General features: G+C 46.7%; 1 protein-coding gene and 1 long non-coding RNA gene across 6 annotated transcripts; one reads left to right on the top strand and one right to left on the bottom strand.

The window, feature by feature from the left end:
* Positions 1 to 74: 74 nt before the first annotated feature.
* On the bottom strand, positions 75 to 16,951 carry MDK (midkine). 5 transcript variants are annotated; one of them, XM_083456093.1, is made up of 5 exons: positions 16,724 to 16,951; positions 3,924 to 4,003; positions 3,575 to 3,736; positions 1,778 to 1,939; positions 75 to 1,148 (listed from the first exon to the last, which is right to left on the bottom strand). In XM_083456093.1, the coding sequence occupies exons 2-5, from the start codon at positions 4,000 to 4,002 to the stop codon at positions 1,120 to 1,122; spliced, it is 432 nt and encodes a 143-aa protein (XP_083312219.1). In that variant the 5' UTR covers position 4,003; positions 16,724 to 16,951; the 3' UTR covers positions 75 to 1,119. The 5 variants fall into 5 exon arrangements, with proteins under 5 accessions (XP_083312219.1, XP_083312222.1, XP_083312223.1 ...); XM_083456096.1 differs by having other exon boundaries at positions 75 to 1,145; positions 16,724 to 16,949; XM_083456097.1 differs by lacking the exon at positions 16,724 to 16,951 and adding an exon at positions 14,698 to 14,952 and having other exon boundaries at positions 75 to 1,145.
* Positions 5,125 to 13,549, top strand: LOC310684699. The gene is made up of 2 exons (XR_014514788.1): positions 5,125 to 6,032; positions 6,308 to 13,549. It is a non-coding gene; the product is annotated as an uncharacterized lncRNA (long non-coding RNA).
* Positions 16,952 to 18,999: the final 2,048 nt, after the last annotated feature.

Genomic DNA, 18,999 nt, shown 5'->3' with positions numbered 1-18,999 from the left:
GGCTTGCAGCTCTTTGACACAGAAACATGGTGTCAACCCACCCCACCCCACCCCCGCAAAAAAGAGGACTTTCCTTTTTTTTTTGTAAAAAGACTTTTATTGGAAAAGAGGGGGCATTGTAAAAAGCAAAGAGGGCTTACCCAGCACCAGTAAAAGGAGGACAAGGCCACAGTGTCCCAGCAAATATAGAGACAAGAAGGGACAGAAGGAATGAGGACATTGTGACTGAAAAAGATAATGCTCATAACTCTAGGGAGATTCTTGGGTGGCGAAGGAAAGGGAAAAGGTGGTTTGTTGACAAAAGGTCAAACACAGCTCATGGAAAACACACACCTTCCAGATGGTCTGCTTATGAACAAGCCTGTACTGGATATATATATTTATATATATTGGAGGGGGAAGGCAGAAACAGACATTCACACACAGCACCCTGGGCAGCAGGCACTAATTTAGCCCCTTGTAAGTCTGAGGGGCTCAAAGCGACACCAAAGTAAGTCCTACTGCACACAGTCACCTTATGAGGAATGTAAGGCAGGCATGGGGCTCCCCCCTTCTCATTAACTCCCCCCTTTCCCCTCCCTCCATTACACTCTCCAAATCAGTTTCCTTGGCTAGCTTAATTTGGACTTTTGCCTATGGGACGTTGCATGGGGGACGAGGAAACCACAGGCCTTGCTGCCAAGCTTGCAAGAGAGAGAGAGAGAGATGCGCCAAAGGGCCATATGGCTTCAGCCAAGGAGCCCAAAGGTGAAGAACTCTATCCACAACGTAGCAGAGCCCAGCCCCATCTCAAAACGCATCGTGCGGAATTCCGGGGAAACAAACCAGGGCAAAGAGCACCGAGATGCACAGATCGGGAGGAGGGGAAGCATGGTAGAAAGGAGACGTTACAGGGAAGGCAAAAGGGCGCTTTCTTCACGACAGGGTGGGCTTGCTCCCTAGGAAACTAGTGATTAGAAACGGTATGTCAGTGAAGGGCAAGGTTGTGGAGGCAGAAGGGGGTGGGATGTGGCAAAAGGGCTGCCAAGCTGGGAGGGACCACGCTGGAGCTCCAAGTGGTGTGTGTCCAAGAGGGTTCAGGCACCATGCCCTGATGACAGTGGGGCTGCATCCATTGTTCTAGTCCTTCCCCTTCCCTTTTCTGGCTGCTTGAAACAAATGGAAGATCATTAGTGCAACACACCACATACAGGGCCCCCACACATTCTCATTTATTTCTGTGCTGGTCTGGCATTTACTAGCACTCTTAACACGCCCGTTGACCACTAGTCTCCTGGACTTGCATTAGCATACAAGCTGTGCACCTGGAGCACATCCAGTCTTGTCGTTTTTTGGGTTCCTCCTGTCTGGACACTTGCACTTGCCTTGCAGGTGGAAAGATTCTACCATTTATTGACTCCAGCCTCCAGCTTCTCCCCATTCACACAAATGCACCCCTAGGGGACAGACACTGTGGGCTTTAGATTCCTCTCAGCACCTGAAGTACCATATAATTGCAATCTTGTCATTACCTGGGTGCTTGTGAACTATCACGGGTGTTTTCAGCACGTATAAAGACACCAGTGAGACAAACACTCAGCTCATGAGCCAGCTGTAGTTCTCCAAGCAATACTGTGTTGCCAGTGTGTTTTCGAGCAATATGGCAATTGCATAGAAAACTGCATGTTTCCTAATTTGCCACCCCTAACACAGGAGTTATATCCTACCTGGATCATCAAGAGTAATGCGTGGCAAATTATCTAAGGCAGGAAAAGGGAGCCTAAGAGCTGGGACTCACCTTTGGATTTTGACTTGGCCTTAGGAGAGCAGGGCTTGGTCACTTGTATAGTTTCCTGGCACTCGGCATTGTAGAGGGCCTTCTTCAGAGTGCCCGAACGGGACTTCAGACCTGTTGCCGAGTCACAACCACCCCAGCTCTCAAACTTATACTTGCAATCAGCTAGGAGAGAAGTTAAGAGCCATTAGATCTGTTATAGCAAACAAGCAATGGTCCTGTCCGTGGGACACCTAAGATCCCAAAGAGCGTTCACCATGGCTATCTACCAAATGACTATGAATCATGTCCATGTGGCTCAACAATTAGCAGATCTAAATGTTACTGGGACTAAATGTTAGCTGGATCAGGGTAAATGGATTGGCAGCGACTGCAGCACAACATTGTCATGGAACTAGGAACTTTGTGGTTTGTAGGCCTGACTCTTTAAAATACAACACCAAACAAACAGGTAGTTTTCAAGGGCCTGGTATGTGGATAAACACCAATGCAGCATAATCATGCCTCTTGTATATTTTCCTATCTGCTGTAAATAGCAAGCAAGCAAAGGGGAGGAATCCACAGTGGAGGGAAACAGGAAGCTGCAAAGCTGGCACTGACAGCCAAACCTCTCCTCCAGCTGGCCACAACCTAATTCCTCACTAACCTAAATAGAGAAGAAGCAGATACATAAGCATGGAAGTAACTAGGAAGTGGGAATAGCAAGACAAAGGGAATGTGTGAGGTGTGGCTTAAAAGTGTAGAAAGCTTCCAGGCAGCATTCAAACCACTTAATTCTCTGCTCAGATCCAAGTTATTTTCTGGAATCTACTGTCCTCTGTACTCCTGGATCCTCCTCGATCCCACTGCCCTGAGAGGTGTTGGAAAATGCTGGTATATCAGGAGTTGCTCAGAGTATTGGACTGAGTATGGACAGAAAATTTGGTATCTCGACAGAAGGCAAGTGACATGGAAGCTGTACGTTATCTCTAGGTGATGGCAACCTTTTCAGTGGGACCCAGATAAAAGGGACTCTGCCCCATACTGCCACCACCATCTTGTTTCCCTTTGGATCCAAGACCCCCTACCAGAATCTCTCTGGCCTTCAACCACCATAGATATTCTCTCTCAGATAAGGAGTAAGGTAGAAAGGTAGAGTGTGTGCTTTGCACCCAGAAGATTTCAGGTTCAATCCCTGGCACTTACAGGCTGGATGAGCCATCTAGGCAAAACTGAGCTTGAGGGACTGATAGTCCAACTTGGTATAAAGCAACCTCATTTATGCTCCTAAGCAGAAGGACAGTCTTCCCCAACCATCTGCCTCCAGATGTTGTGGACTTCAACTCTCACCAGCCCTAGCCAGCACAGTCAATGGTCAGGGATGAAGGGAGTTGCAGTCCAACAACATCTGGAGCGCATCAGATTGGGAATGTCTGCTTCAAATGAATGACAGCTGCCAGAAACCACAGTCAAGTATCTCTGCGGAAAGCCCAGTTGCCTCCAGAAGCCACAGGATGTGCTTCTAATGCAGAAGTGCTGGATGCAGAACGAGCACATTATCAATTGCAAACTCACTGTAAACAGCAAAAACCGACACTGCATTAACGTCGGCAGTAAGTTGGCATACGGTGTGCACATGACCCCCAAGACTGCATGCACACTCCTCGCTAACTGCCTGCAATCGTTCCAGGCAAAGAACCACAATTTCTCCAGAATTTGTTAAGCCAGTGGGCTGGCTGGCTTCCCAAGGTCCCATTTAAGACCAGAGTGTCATTCCCTAAGTCTCACCCTTCTCTCTCTCAGGGCAAAACACACACTCACCTCCAAATTCCTTCTTCCAGTTGCAGGGGATCTTGCACTTGAGTTTCTTGGTCTCTTCGTTACAAGTTCCCTCGCGGAAGCCAACACCACAGTCTTTGCTGTTGGGGACGCAGGGACCCCAGCGCCATTCCTCGCAATCCGAGCCATTTTTCTTCACCTTTTCTGCAGTGGTCAAAGGGGAGCCGGCAATCATTATAATGCACAACAAACAACTTCTCCTTTTCCCCCAGGCTGCTGTAAGGCATTAAATGCAGCCACTGCCCACGCCCTGCAAGCAAGCCCTCAGAACATCAGTCTGCAGACAGGGCCTCATCCCACTTGCTAGCCAGAACTCTCCTAATCAGCTCACCTTTCTTATTCTTGCCAGCCTCAGAAGATGCAGCCAGAAGGATCAGAACCAAAAGCAAATAGAGTCCACGGACCTGCATTCTGTAGAAGGAAAGGATAAGGAGTCAACTCGTGCATCAAAGCCCTGCAGTGATGGCTGGTGCTCAATGGAACTGATAGGGTGGAAGGCAGGGAGGCCAACAGTAGGTGGCACCAGAGCCAATGACAGGAAGAGAAATGCAATTCTAGTTTTGTCCCCATCCGCCTTCTCCCTGCTGACTTCTGCAAGGGCAGCATTAAGAGTATGGAAACTGAAACCCAGAAGGTTTGGGAATCAGTTATTAGTACTGGCTGTATGATTCACAACATATTTTGAGCAAACAGTTCTCTTTCTCTGAGGGCTGTTATCAATGGTACTTTCTTTAATAACTGGCGCTAACGGACTGGCAACCTCAGTGACTTTTTCAAGAGTGACTCAGTTTGGAGCAAGGAGATACAAACAGTGATCTGACAAAGAGCTACTGGTATTTGTCTGAAACACACAGAGAGTAGACCCACTGAAATTAATAGATCTGGTTAACTAAGAGGTCCATTAATTTCAATGGGCTACTCTGAGCAGGACTAGCACTGGAGACGACCCACTGGGATTAACACAATGCCTTTGAGAGCATTTCTTCCCTGCCATTGCTGGGATGTCTGTCTTTTCTTGCTCTGTTGTGCTTCCCTTCTTTGGTGTGTTGTGCCACTTGGCAAGCCCGCACAAGGCCTGCACTTACTGAGACACAAACACGCCATTCCCACAGTGGTGCGAGTCAATGGGCACTTCCCCTCACAATGAGCCTTTGGCCCACAAGGTAAAACAAAATGACGTTATTCTCCTGCACCTATTGAATCTTGTAGGCCTATGGCAGAAATTGAACAAGACTCGGGGCCTTTCCCCCCTTTTAATAAGCAAATAAATAATCCGAGGGGCATTGCAAACTTTCTACCCCACCCTGGTCTCTGACACCCCCCTTTCCTAGACTGCAAATCTAGAGCAACGAAGTGGAAACTGGGAAAAAGCAAACCTGCCAAAGGGATTTATGCTGCTGCTGCCTTTCGGAAGCCAGAAGGCTTCTGCGGGCTGGCAATAGTGAGGCCCTGCTCCCCACTCCCCTCAAATGCTCCCACATTTTCCCTCATTTCCCACTGCCTCTTTTATCTGGTGCTCAGCAGGCTACCTCGCCAATGCCAAAGCTCCCCGAGGTTGGGGGGATCTCAGCTGCCATGGAATCTTTATCCAGCTCAAAAAGAATCCAGGGTGGGAAAAGAAGCCCCCAACAGGCAGAGTTTTTGAGAACTAAAACAGAAGATTAAAAATAAAAGCCCAACACAATTAGATCTCATGTGGAGCTTTAGAAGGCAGGCTGCTCCCCCTGCTGGCTCTCTTAATGTCAGCCTATTACCATATCCCCACAAAAGGTCTATCTATGGAAACAAGGCTCAGCGAGAGAGCGCAAGCAAGAGTGTGCCCGTGTGTGTGTGTATGTGCGCACCATAAAGAAGGGAAACTGCAGGTGTAGAGAAGAAGCAGGGAAGTGTGTGCACTGTAGCATTGCAGCATTTAAGCTAGGATGTGTTTCTGCCCACAGACTTAGTGCAGTACACCAAGAGATCTGGACTGCCTCCAGGGCAGATGTTGAGAGTAGCGGAGTTTTCAACAGGCAGTTTGGTGAAGCACCATTCATCTATGGCCTAGCTAGAGTGAACTAGTGGCCAGCCTTGCGATTCTCTTCTTAAAACAACAGCAGCACTATTTTGTTTCAACAAAGAGTCTAATGAGAACATTGGAGGAAAGACATGTAACTCAGATTATTTTATTTTTCCAATACTTGGGAACAGGTAACAGGGCACGAATGCAAATCTTACTCACCTGGAAGAGTCCAGCAGTAAGGCTGACCAATGAAATAATAAATAAAGGTAGATCCAGCAAACTCATTCACCTGGTGCTCCCACCCAAAGGGTGGTGATGGAGGAAAGTGGCTGCTTAGTTCTACAGAATTTGCAAAGGGGCTGCTTAGTTCTACAGAATTTGCTAGAGCATCCTTTTCTGTATGTGCAACGCTTTTCAATGGCACCAGGATGACAAACTGTGAGTATGACTATACCATGGAGGGGGAGCTCTTTCGTTTGCCACTGGATTTTGGTAATTTTGGCCTTTATTTGATCAAGTACTGGAATGCTGAGGTACTGCACTGCCAACAACCACAGCTGATTTCAGCTGCAGTTCTGCAAGTCCTGAAATGGTTGCAGGGGCCCCCCAAAAATAAGTGGATGGCACAACTTCCACCTGGGTCTAAAATATAGATCCTCCTACTCTCCCCCACAGTATTTTCATCACAAAACTCATAAATTAACTTGGAACAGAGAAGATTGAGCCACACGCAAAACACCAAAATTATCCCCCCTTACACCTCTGAATTCTGCAATTTGCATAGATGATTCACATGTTTATGCTTGTTTTGCATATTTTATTCTAATTTCCATTGGCACAAAACAGGCCACACACGGTACCAAAGCTCTATTCTTGAACCAATGAAAATCCTGATCAGCCATTTCCTGGCTTCCGAGTTGTCAACACTGTCTACAGAGCCTAAAGCTTAGGATCTTTTAAAAGATACATAAAAATAAAACGTGGTTCTCAATACCATGACTGATACATGAATTCAAAGTTGCATGGTGCTGCAGCGGAATTTTCATAGTTCTATATACTAAAGGTGAGTGGTAGCACTCTAGGCTGAAGCTAAGGCCCCAGGGACCTGGGCATGAGGACTGGAAGCTTAGCTTAACTGTTTAGTTAAGGCTTCTGGCAGATGATGGATCCGGGGCTTTTGCAATGCGGTGGTTTTGCATTGACTTTGCAGACATGCAACAACTTCACGGTATCTTTGTTGTGCTGGGGGATCTAACTAGCACATGTCTTCCATTATATGCACTTGTGGGATATTTAATCCTGCTTCCAATATGCCCGTGAAGGGGGGAAAAGTGGGGGAAGGAGAAAAACAGGTTATAAATGGTGCTTTGGACGAGGCAACTTGGAAGTGTATCAGACACAGTCCTTTGCCTCTGCCCCCACTGCCAGAGCAGTTCAGAGGAACCGATTGCATCACAGACTGGGATGAAACATGCCGTGCTCAGTGTAGGGGAAAGAAATAGCCCGGAGGACCGAGGGAAAAGAAACACTAGGTCAGCATTTTTGCCCCTTCCCCCACAGTGTCCCCCAGGCAGCCCACTGCAGAGAGCAGCTCTCTTCATTATTCAGGCTCCACTGGGCTCACCTTTTGTATGTCTGTTGCTGTGAAGCGGCCGGATTCATTCTGAATTGAACTGTCACAGAGAATTACACAGGCTGGGGAGCTGAAGGCAACGCCTAAGGGACGAAGGCCACTTCCCCTGCCCCCTTCAGCAGGGGAACTCCCCTCAGGGGAGACAGGGGCCTGTCAAGGCAGAGCCCAGGAGGGCAGGAGCCCAGCACCAAGAGTGGTCCAGATCCAAGCTCTTCCATGACTGGAATATCTGACAAGAAGATTTGCCAGATGTGGGTCATGGCAGTCTGAGCCATTTGTGGAAGCTAAGTAGGCAAAGAATGGCTTCTGCTAGGCTCAAGAACAGATACCTAGCAAGTTGAAACCTAAACCATCTCTTCTGTGACCAGCTACTGTAAAGCTTAAGTTATTTTGGAAAGAGCAATAGCAAGAGTCTAACATGAATAATACCCTAGGTATTGTGTTCATTTTGCAGGGGGGACACTTTCATTCTGGACCAATTCTCACATTAGGGTTTGCAATCTGGTTGCTGCTTCCACTTGGTCAAGTTATGGTAAGTTTTAGCCAAGCAGGAATGTAATTTTTTTGTTATATTTATATTTTGGCTTTGTGGGGATCAGAGCCTGGGTTCTTCAATCCGAATCGAACACCCTTAACCGCTACACAATGTGGGCTGGGCAGATGTTGTTCAACTTTCTGATAGCCCTGTGGCCTTCAAGAAATGCTGGCAGTGATGTCAGAAGTAACCCCATGTTCTGCCAATCCTTGATACGTCTTCCTGCTTCAGAAGCTGCTGGCATGGCATGAGACCTGGCTGCACAGAGCAGCAAACAGACCGCAAAGGTAACAAATCAATCCAGGCTGAATGTCCCTCCCCACCAAACAGCGAACATGAATTATTCCCCCAGGAGATCATCTTCAATTTCTTCTTGTTATTAATATTATCTGAATAATTTGCACTGTGGAAAAGTGCTGCACAGCAACCAGGCATGGCCTGAAGTCCAACTCAGCTCACAAGATCTCTGTGGGATTCCTTGTTTCTTTCCCTGCAGCTGATGATATCTGTAATGACTGAAACTAGTTGCAAGAAGGTAGGGAAACAATAGCCTAAATATGGAAGCAACGGCAATACACATTAATGTAGGTTTACTCAGTGCACTTCTGTCTTGAGCTGGCATTTTAAATCGGATCAGATCCTGGCTTATCCTAATGTGTTTGGATGTTATGGAGAACTCTGACTTAAATGCAAGCAAGATCTCCACACTGAAACCAGTGTATAAAGGAGGGCCAAGGGAGGAGTACATGGCCACAGTGCTTGTTCATGGCTTCATCTTCTACTATATATTTTGGAATGTTACTTTTTCTGTTTGCTGTGCCTTTGGACATTTCTTAACATCTCTTAACCAAATTTTATGTGATGGTTCCTGAGATTGAGGGGCAAGTCTTTCTCGGATAAAACTGGATTCCATTTTGAATCAAGATGGAGAACTGAACCTTTCAAAAATGTATTTTTAAACTACCCATTACAAAATTGCCCTAGTTCCCCCCCCCCCTTAGCATTCCCAATCAACATGAGGGTACAGGGCTGCTAGTAAACTATGGTATATGAACCCTGGGACAAATTTGTCTGAACCTGGTCTATTTGGTTAAGTGCAAAAGCATCACTACAATATCCATTTTGTTCTTCATTTTGCCTTTATTCCTCTTTCTAATGCTGCCTGGCTCTTGTGTGCTACAAATTCCACAGTAAGAGCCTCATCTCCTCTGGACTGGCCTATTGCAGTTCTATCATCTTGGTCTCCTGGAGCTCTAATTGTCCTTTTCTTCATGCAAAAAGAAAAAAAGAAACACAGATAATTATCATCCTCAGTTTCCTCCTTTGACCACTTCAAAATCCAGCAGAAAACTGTTGTTCTTGTTTAAATACGCTCCATGCACTTATTCTGTCCTGTGGCATGGATTCTCTGCCCTTCCCTTCTTGGCATCAGCCTGCAGTCTGCTGTTCTCTCCAGCTTCAGCAATCTGCCTCCTCTGCAGTGACTGCTGTCAGGAACATGGCCAATCTCCCAAATGTGCAGCGGGAGGGTATACCTTCCTCCGTTAAAATGTAACAATTAAATTAAGAGCAAACACAAGGAACACATTTAGCATGTATGCTGGATGGGGGAGAAATATGTGGCAAGACAAACCCACCTGAACCTGAGCACGTTTGGCTGTGGAAGTGATGTGGTCCGTTAGAACTAAGAGTAGCCATAACTAGGGCTAGAAGCACGGGAATTTGCTCACCTTGTTGCAGAGTCCATTTTTAAAAAGTAAACAGAATAGTTATATGCAAGTCTTTGAATGCAGACTCTAATAGGACAGGTGTACAGCGGGCAAGGAGGGAGGGGAAGACACCAGTTTGCACAGTAAACAAACAAACAGCAAACCAGCCATGCAAGTGACCTGTGTAATTCAATAGCGTTCTTAGAAGTCAGGACTTGTTTTGTGCTCCGCCATCTGCTGAAGGCTAATTTTGGGAGGCTGCGCTTAGTTCTGCAACCCACATCACTATCACTGTCCTGTTTGCTGGTAACTGTGGGAACAGTTGTCTTTCTGCCCCTCAGCAGAGTGCAAGCATTAGGTCCTTTACCTTTCAGATGAGCTTAAGGTAAGAGATGGGCTGCTGGCTACTGTGAATTCATCTGAAGTGAAGAGAAAGCAAAAACCAGAAGAAGAAATCAGCTTATTCCTCCTTTTCAGTTTTGTTCTTCTGTGCGTTTACTAAGCTTCCTCTCCCAAAACTGAAACATTTATTTCAATGCTTCTTCTCTCCTTCATCCCTCCTGCTGATCATTTCAAGAATGTACTCTATTCCCTTGTGGGACAAAGCTTTACAAGTCGAACGGTGATACAGAACGAGACAGAAATTAAAGGAAGGGAGTACACCGACTATCAGATATTCTATTGCATGGGGGGGGGGGTGGCAGGGAGAGACGCAGTTTAAACAATCCCAAGTGAGAAATTTATTGTTAAGATGAAACTAATATTTGGGGCAGTTCCCCCTCCCCTGCAGAACCCTTGATATTTTTGCTCTCCCTGGATCCTCGACAATTCATTATATATGCCTGTCGCGTTTAACTTTTACTGTATCCAGGTCTTAGAGCATACCTCATTTCTGCTAACGCTCTCTTCACAGGCTGCACATGCTGAGCTGCAGCTGAAAATTTAGACATACTTTGGCAACAGTCAGGATTGCCAAGGATTTGTCTAAGCCTGGACCAAGTCCATGGAAAACCTCTGGGTGATGCTGGAATGGGGTCGCAGGTGCCAAACACAATAACGAGGGGCCCTTTCACTTTCCCTGGCCTCCCTTCTCTGCCAAGCAAGATCTGTTCCAGGTGTCACTTCTAACCCGGTTGTCGGCACTTGGAGATTTAGATGCTGCACTGCCTCCTCTCCACCAGATGAGTCATCCCGCATGCACGGAGCTCCTTCACAGTGGCAATGCAAGATTCTCTGCCGCTTCCAGCTCACCTATTTACTTGGAAGTAAGCCCCCTTCAATCAGTGGGACTTACTTCTAAGCAAACACAGAACTGGGCTCAAAGTGTCAAACAGCAGTGTCTTGCTACTCACACCCCTATTAGAGCCGATCTACTTATCTGTTTTCTCCAGGTGCCCTGTCTCCTCAAATAAGTGGGATGGTAATCAGCAGCTCTCCCCTGCCTCTGAGTTTTAGTGCTTGCTGCAGTCAAGCAACTTGTATATTGCCTCTGCAGGGATCTCCGTAAAGGATGGGAAGAATACACAGCCCTCTCCTCAGTCACAGAACACATTGCTGGAGGAGGCGTGCTTTTTACAGGAACCGTCCAAATCTCTGTCAGAACAGGAAAAACTGTCAAGTCCCCATCCATCCAGCTGTTCTGGTTTTCTTTCTTTGTCCTCAAAGGCATCTGCACTCGTTCCAGAACGTAAGCACTGCTCACCTGTGTTACATACAGAATCTCTCAGGATGGGCTGTTCCCACTTTGGGGGATAATTATCCATGCTTCTCTCTTCCTAGTACCAGCTTATTATGCAAAACCAATTTCTAATCATTCCTAGTTCTGCTGCTGCATAAATGCTGAAGGAAGGACAATGGAGCAAAGGATTAGAAAGGTGTTAGCAGAGCCACCATATGCAATACCTGACCCTGGGGGCAGTGAGTGAATCCCACAGAGCTTCTTTCTCAAACCTTCCTACAGAGTTCTTCTCATTCACTACGCCAAGCCAGCCACAGGGCATATAACAATCTATATGAAAAAATATATAAACTGCAAAATGCTTATTTGTCATCTTGGCAACCACCTGCAATCCTGTACCCTTTCCTGAGAATACACCCCATTGAACACAACAGGCCTTACTTTTGAGTGGGCATGTGCAGGATCTCACCATATGGTAGGCTAAGCTTCATGGCCCAGAAGGACCTTGAATAGTTGCTTTCAACCCTCAAAACTAGCACTACATTGCAAGTGACCCACACTCCAGTTTCCCCTTATTTCTTTGGCTCCAAATTTCCTTCACATCAGGGTCACACCCACACCACACAGTGAAAGCACTCTTGTACCACTTTAAGAGTCATGTCTTCCCCCAAAAATTCTAGGAATGGTAGTTCATTAAGGCTGTTAAGGAGACCCCTCACAAAGGTATAGTCCCCAGCACCCTTAACTAGGGCTGCTATACATCCAGATTTTCCTGGACATTATTGGGATTTCAAAGGCAGAATTGACATCGGGGGCGGGGAGCCATGACTCTTAAAGGGGTACGATAGTGCTTTAAATGTATGGTATGGATGTGACCCAAAGTTTCCTCCATGGCAAGAAACAGTTTTTCTTCATGATGCACTGCAGATGTCAACGTGATTACATGCTTATGTGGCAAGCATCATTATTAGCTCATCATCTAACAACGTGAGGAAGGCAGGAATATTTTAAGAAAAAGAGAGGCACTGCTTGCACACAATAAGATAGCGGTGGCATGTCATTCAGAAAATGTTTGGATTTATCGTGTTAACTCACTCCGAAACTAGGTGGGAATAAACAGATTCACAAAACTTTTGAACTATTTCACCAACACTCCTCAGTGAGTTTAGAGAACCAGGCCAGACTACATGGAAGTTTGAGAGAGAGACACGAAGCTCGCTTTCATCACTATGCAGGACTCACATCTAACTTCTTCCCCTGCATACAGAGATGCTGCCAGAACAAAATTACTTAAACACTGGCTACTTTGAAAACCATGGGCTCCAAAACAAGGGACGTATGATTTCTTTTGTGAGTCCGAAGAGACAAAGAACTTCAAATAAGAGAGATCCATTAAATTAAAACATAGGGCATTTAACGGCAGCTGCAGCCATTCTGAATTGCTAAGGTGCCCCGACCACCCACCTTCTTTCTGGTGTTTGCTTCCTGCTCTGTCTCGAGAGCAACCACAAGCCTTCTCCTCCCAGTCCTCTCCGACCTGTTTTACCATGAGCTCTTCCTCTTGGGTCCTTTGTGTTTCTGCATCTTTGGACTTGCCTTGCTCCTTCTTATAAAAATGCAGGAAAAGTTGGCCTCAACAGTCCCCTCAGATTTCCATTTCCTACAGCCAAATGCAGCTTCAACAATATGCATGATCCTTCCACTCTCTCCCACCTCCTTTCCCTCAGGCTCTGTCCTGGCAGGTTTCAGATTCTTCCTTCCCTGCCTCCTCTCCTACCACCTTCTATTCTCAGGCCCCCTCCTCTTCCTCACCATTGCAAATGTTTCCTGGGGTATACATGGCACAAGCAAAATCTCTGTATAAGGCTGCATCCCACTGAGATTCCTTCCCCACTGATTGAGCATCCATCTGGAAAGAGGACAAAGCTTACCTGGGAGCAAGCCCCACTGAAGTCAATAGGACAAGACCGCATTGTCAAGGAAGAAGACCAAACATTGCAAATGTTTCCATTTTCCTGGGCTGCCCTACCTAGCATCCATCCAGCAAGATGGATTCCCACTAGTCCCATGCGGCTGGCTAGCCTTGGATGCCCTGAATCAGCACACCTGGCACTTGAAAAACAAGACAAAATAATCCCACTGGGAGGCACCCAATGAAACCACCACAACTTTAAACAGGGTGGTCACAGTGAAATCAAAAATATGTGGTGCAGTCTTTTGGGTATATGGCATTTCAAGCACTGAAACCAAGGAAAGTGATGCTCACTTGGGTGACCAGGGACCACCCAGTCTAACCTACCTCATAGGAGGGTTGTGAGGATAAAATGGGGGACAGGGAGAACAACATACGCCAGCTTGAACTCATTGGGGGAAAAGTAGGGTATAAATGTAAAAATAAATTAACAAAAGTGGTGATTAGCTAAAGAGGCTAGGGTACATAAGGAGGCTTTATTCTCTAAAAGGTGGAGTGAACCCATAGAGGGCTATGCATAACTAGTCTCAGGAATGGTTGGTAAATGGTTGAAAGGCAGACACAGGGGCTCCTGACTAGGGATGGATGGATCTGTCAATTTCGGTTCTCCCTGTTTCTCATTTTTCCAATCTCAAATTCTCAATTCTCTACATTTCTGTAGCAATTTTCTATCTTCTTTTTTAATTCTCATGGAAATTCACCAGTATTTTAGTGTGAAGTTCTCCTAATAAATCCATTTTTGTATGCAGTCTTGCTCTAATACATTTTTTTCCAAAGCAACTTCCCCTAATATTGTGCATTTTTACGCATGTGTTAGTTTACCCAGTAAATGCATTTTCTTTCCACCTTTCTTGGCTGGAGAACTGCACTGCAAAATTCAGGGAAGTGTTTCTGTTTCTGTATTGTTTCAGAAAGGATGAACTTGGTTAAGTTCAGCTTTGAATGCAAACCTCTCCCTCATCCCTACTCTTAACATGATCTTTCGGCCAGCAAAATAACAGGAACGCTACCCTGACAGCATGGAAGAAACGTTGCTTTTCTGATTGAGGTCTTCCCTATAGGTTTATCATCACCAAGCACAACGGATCAAATTTTAACAAATCATAATGGCATGTGGAGATGCAGAGGGAAATTGGTATCATCATCATCAAGAAACTCAAGGGTAGGAGAGCAATTGGAGACACAGTCAGAGGTCTCAACACTATCCAGCTTCAAATCCTGCAGAATTCCAAGATTCTTGGCTTTCATAAAGTGGCCACTTCCCCCAACCCCACCAACTCATTAGGACTGCAGACTGAAATGAAAGACAGGACCTAAAATGTGTTCTTGAACACCCTCCTAAACACCTACTACAGCTACTCAAAAATTTCCAAGAACATAGAAAGGAAAAAACAGTAACCTTGCAAACAGAACAGTGAATCTAAAGTTGTTAAATATATGACAAACTGGTCTGAATTCCAACTGTAGAAGTAGTTTCAGAAGGTTTTTAAAAGTGCACAGCTCTGTGCATTCTGGCCATAGCCCAAGATCCTGAAGAGTAATTGAGTGGGGTGGGGGGGGGAGAAACAGGAATTACCTCAGTACCTCCTTGTTGCCAAGAGTTTTCAGGCTTTGGGTGTGTGGAGACCATCCCAGAACAGGAGTATCAGAAGAGCAGGATGCAGCCTTGCATCTCTGCTGTTACGGCTATCTATAAGAAGGCTGGATGAAGACCCACTTCAAAGAAGCATGGATCAAGGCTTGGTAGAGGAAACACACTGAGCTCTGAGGGAAGCCCCCTTTACAAAGGGTTCTGAACCATGGCTGCAACAGCTGGTGAAAGGGGTTTTAAAGACTTGACCACCCACTTCCCCTCTCATAAATAGAAACACACAGTTTGAGTGTGTGTGTGTGTTCAGAGTGAAACGAGGTGTCCTAGTTTCACTGGGACACTTCCTTCCTGGAACCAGCCATGGGGTGGCGGTGGGGGGTGGAATGGCAGACAGACGACAACAACCTTCTCTCATTCTTCTCCAAGCTGGAGCAGATCCAAGTTGAGGGGCTTTTTCAATAGAGGTGCTCACATTTTGCATGAGATGCATTCTTGTGCTCCAAAATGCCTGGCTCCTGCCTGGCTCAGGGAGTTCCGTGCTGAGCGAGGGTCAACTCCAGCAACAACAGAACCAAAGGAGGAATGCACAGCACTGTCTCAATTGCAGCAGGAGAAAGGACCAGCAGCCATTGAAATTCTCCCTCCATGCATAATCATAAAGCATACCATTGTGGGAATGACTGAATAGAGACCCCACCCTTCTGTTTCCCCTCAAAAAAATAAAAAATAATCCGCAACCAAAATTGCCTTGGAACTGGGTGGGATCTCAAGGGCATCTTTTGCAGACCCTTACAGGGATCAGGAAAACCCAAGTCACAAACACACATCTCCAGTCACTAGCAATATTAGCCCAAAGAATCTGGATTAGAGGGTGGCAGGCACAAAACGAGCTATATGCACTTCTACTGAGATGTCTGGGCAGAAGAAAGCTTACCAAAGATAATAAGGATACAGGCTCACTTAAGTAACTTAGCGCTCTTTAAGCCCTGGTTGCTCCATGCGACCACTTTCAATGTATGCTCGCAAACATATGTGCGCACACACTATATGTATGCAGACTGATCTTTGAGATTGCTTACTACGGAGAGCATGGGTGTGATCTTGTATATGTGATGCCAGACAGTATATAATGAACCTAGTGCTCAGAACACAAATAAAACAACACTCCCTTGTAACTAAAGGTCGGGAAACACAGGACTCAAGATTTGCCTCTGGCACACAGCGGCAGACCCAGAGAACTCTTCCCACCCTTTCTCTTCACCCTGCAGCACACCGGGTTTTTCTGGGGGAACTAGAAAGATACAGGTTGGTTCCCCGTGCAGTGCCAGCGCGCCCGACAGCGTGGCGTCTCAGCATCCAGACTCTTGCCGGACTCCCAAAGATCCTGGGGCAAAAAAAGTTTCAACCAACCGATCCGGCGCGTCCCTTCACCATCAATGTTATCTGGCCGGGCAGGAAACAACCGGCGAAAGGGATCAGCTCTGAACGGCTATCCCGCCGCTCCTCTTTCCCGCTTCCCCCTCTCGGAAAAGGTGACTTCGCGCCTCAGCCTGAGCATCACCTCGGCCCCTTTATTTAAAAGCTGGAGAGGCTCCGGGAGCGCCGGGGGGTGGGGTGGGGTGGGGAAGGACCCCTTTCATTTATGATGGAGCCTCGTCACCCGCCCGCCCGCCCGCCGTGTCGGTGACCAAACGTGCGTTACAGCGTTTACACTGGACTGGGATGATCTTCGCTCGGGGCTGCTAAAGCAAAAGTTCCCGGGGAACTCCAAACATGGGCGCTTTATGGGGCTGGGGAAAGCAAACTCAAGCGCAGCCAGGACCCCTCTTTCTGGGGACGGAGGCTTTCCTCACAAAGATACACGAGTCGCTCGGGGTCCCCCGTCCCCGCCCTCGGGCACAGCTCTGCGGAGCGCACCTTCCTCCGCCGCGCGCCGCTTTGGGCGCCGGCCTCCCCTTTCCCGCCGGCGAAGTTTGGCGCGCAAGAAGAGCGCGCCCGGTGCGTGACTTGCCTGGATGGATGCTGCGGGTCTCGTTGCCGGCGCCTGGGTCGCTCTGTCGTGACGAAGGCTACTCCTCCTGCTTGCCGTGCCGCTTGCCTGGCCCTGCTCCACCGCCCGCCCCGCTATCTGGCTCCTTATCTCGCCTTGCCTTTCCCTTTGTGTCTTCAGAACTAGTTTAAGCTGGTCACATGTGGGCACAACCTTGCGCGGCACGGCGGCGGCGGCGGCCCCTGACGTCACGCTCAGCTGACCACCAAAGGTAGTTTGGGGAGCCCAAAGTTACTTCCAAGGCTCCTCCTCCTCCTCCCCCCTCCTTCCCTCATGGAATTGGAGACAAAAGGCGGGCCAGCTCAGAGAGGGCAAACTCAAGCTGGGCCTAAGTTGCTGGAGAGACCCCAGAGGCTAGTCCTACCCCAATTCCTGTCCTGCGTCTTCCTCCTCTTCACCTTCTTCCATGGGGACTCCGAGCAACGTTTGCCAGAGTCTGGAAACTGCCGTCTTGGCCTCTTCCTTCTCTCAGACACAGGCATTGCAGTGCAGGCTCAACGTGGGTTTCATCCCACAGATGCCATACATGCAACATTAATGTGGCCGTTTGCACCAAGCCCTTTTTTCGCCTCCATTCAAAAACATCTTCTCCCTCACTTTTCATTCCTTTTCTGCCATTTAAAGCCCAAAGATTTGGCTTGCGGACAAGTTTCGTGCAACTCTTGAGAGCTTGCACACCATTAAAATTGACCATTAAAATTAAGCATTGTGTTTAGTGGCTTGGCCACTACCATGAGGGTGATGTTTTGACACCTGTCACACCTCGGTTTTGAAAATAAAGCCAATGTCATCTAAACAGGCTTGTTATAAAACTGCTCTTTTTCACGTTTTGTCCCATATTCAAAAGTGGTGCATTGCACAGTTAAAAAGTGTTAATTGTCTCTAGTGAAAATGTTGCCCTAGCACCTTGATGTCTGTAAGTTACCAGCCCAGTCTTAGCCCAGAAGAAACTCACAATGCCATTTTGCACATTACTTTGTGTCATGTTTTTCACTCATAAGAGTCCTCCAAGGATTGCATTGGGAGGTGATTTAGCAACTTCCGAAATCTTCAGTGATCTTGTATGTACCATGTCAGTTCTTGGGACTATGCTAAATGAGCTACCAGTTCCCCCATTAGACTGCTTTTTCCAGAGAGTGTAAAAAGCAGCCCGTTTTCAGAAGCACTGCTTAAATTACTTTGAATTTCCAGTATGTATGTGCTGAATGCAAAACCGACATTGGTTACAATGCATGTCCAGTTTTAAAATGACTTTTCTTCTGCTTCCTGTTGCATATTAATAATCGCATTCCTAAGTGTCACATCCCACTGTAAATGGTGGTGTTCTTCACATCACTTGTGAATGTGGCCCAACCTAAAACATGCAATTGACTCTTAATCTCTAGCTATCAAAGTGTGGATGAGATTGACATAAACAGTTGCAAGAAGGACATATGGATGTGGGTGGAAACCTCTTGGGAATAAGCCCAGTCTAAATGAACCCATAGCCCAAAGCTAGGGAGAACACAGACAGTCCAACCAGAAGGATGGAGACAATAATACTTAGCAGAGGAGTGTGTGCTGGGGGTGGGGAACAGTTTGTCAAATAATGAAGGAATGACGCACTCTGATAATCCACAGGGGATGAAAACAAGCTTTTAAATTTAGCATCGTGTCCTAATGACTGTTAACCATATTCAAACTGACTGCATCCATGGGTAATGGCTTTGTCTTCTTGCATTCTAACATTAAGAACATAAAAAGAGCTTGCTGGATCAGGCCAATGGCCCATCCAGTCCAGTAGCCTATTCTCACAGTCATTAACGCTGGGAAATCCACAAGCAGTTTCGAGCACAAGAGCACTTCTTTCCTCCTGTGATTTCCATCAACTGGTATTCAGAAGCATTGCTATCTCCAGCTGTGGATGTATGGCACAGCCATCATGGCTAGTAGCTATCAGTAGCCCTCTAAATTTGTCTCATCCTCTTTTAAAGCCATCTAGGTTGGTGCCTTCTACTGAAGTGAGTTCCATAGATTAACTGCATGCTGTACTTTTATCTATCCAGAATCTTCCACCCACTTTGACATCTTGGTGGAGTGGCTCTAATTTAACTGTGTGATTGCACTCGACTTTTCAACAAGAAACACTTGAGAGAATAAATCTGGCCATCTCAGTGTTTGGCCATCTCAGTGTTTAGACTTGGTCAACTTCTCAACTGGTGCATTATTCCAGGCATAGTTTTTACCATTATTGTATC

Source organism: Podarcis tiliguerta, assembly GCF_965153285.1.
Source record: "Podarcis tiliguerta genome assembly, chromosome: 1".
Classification (NCBI taxonomy): Eukaryota; Metazoa; Chordata; class Lepidosauria; order Squamata; family Lacertidae; genus Podarcis; species Podarcis tiliguerta.
Note: the sequence above shows the minus strand (reverse complement) of the source record. Positions and strands in the feature narration are given on the sequence as shown.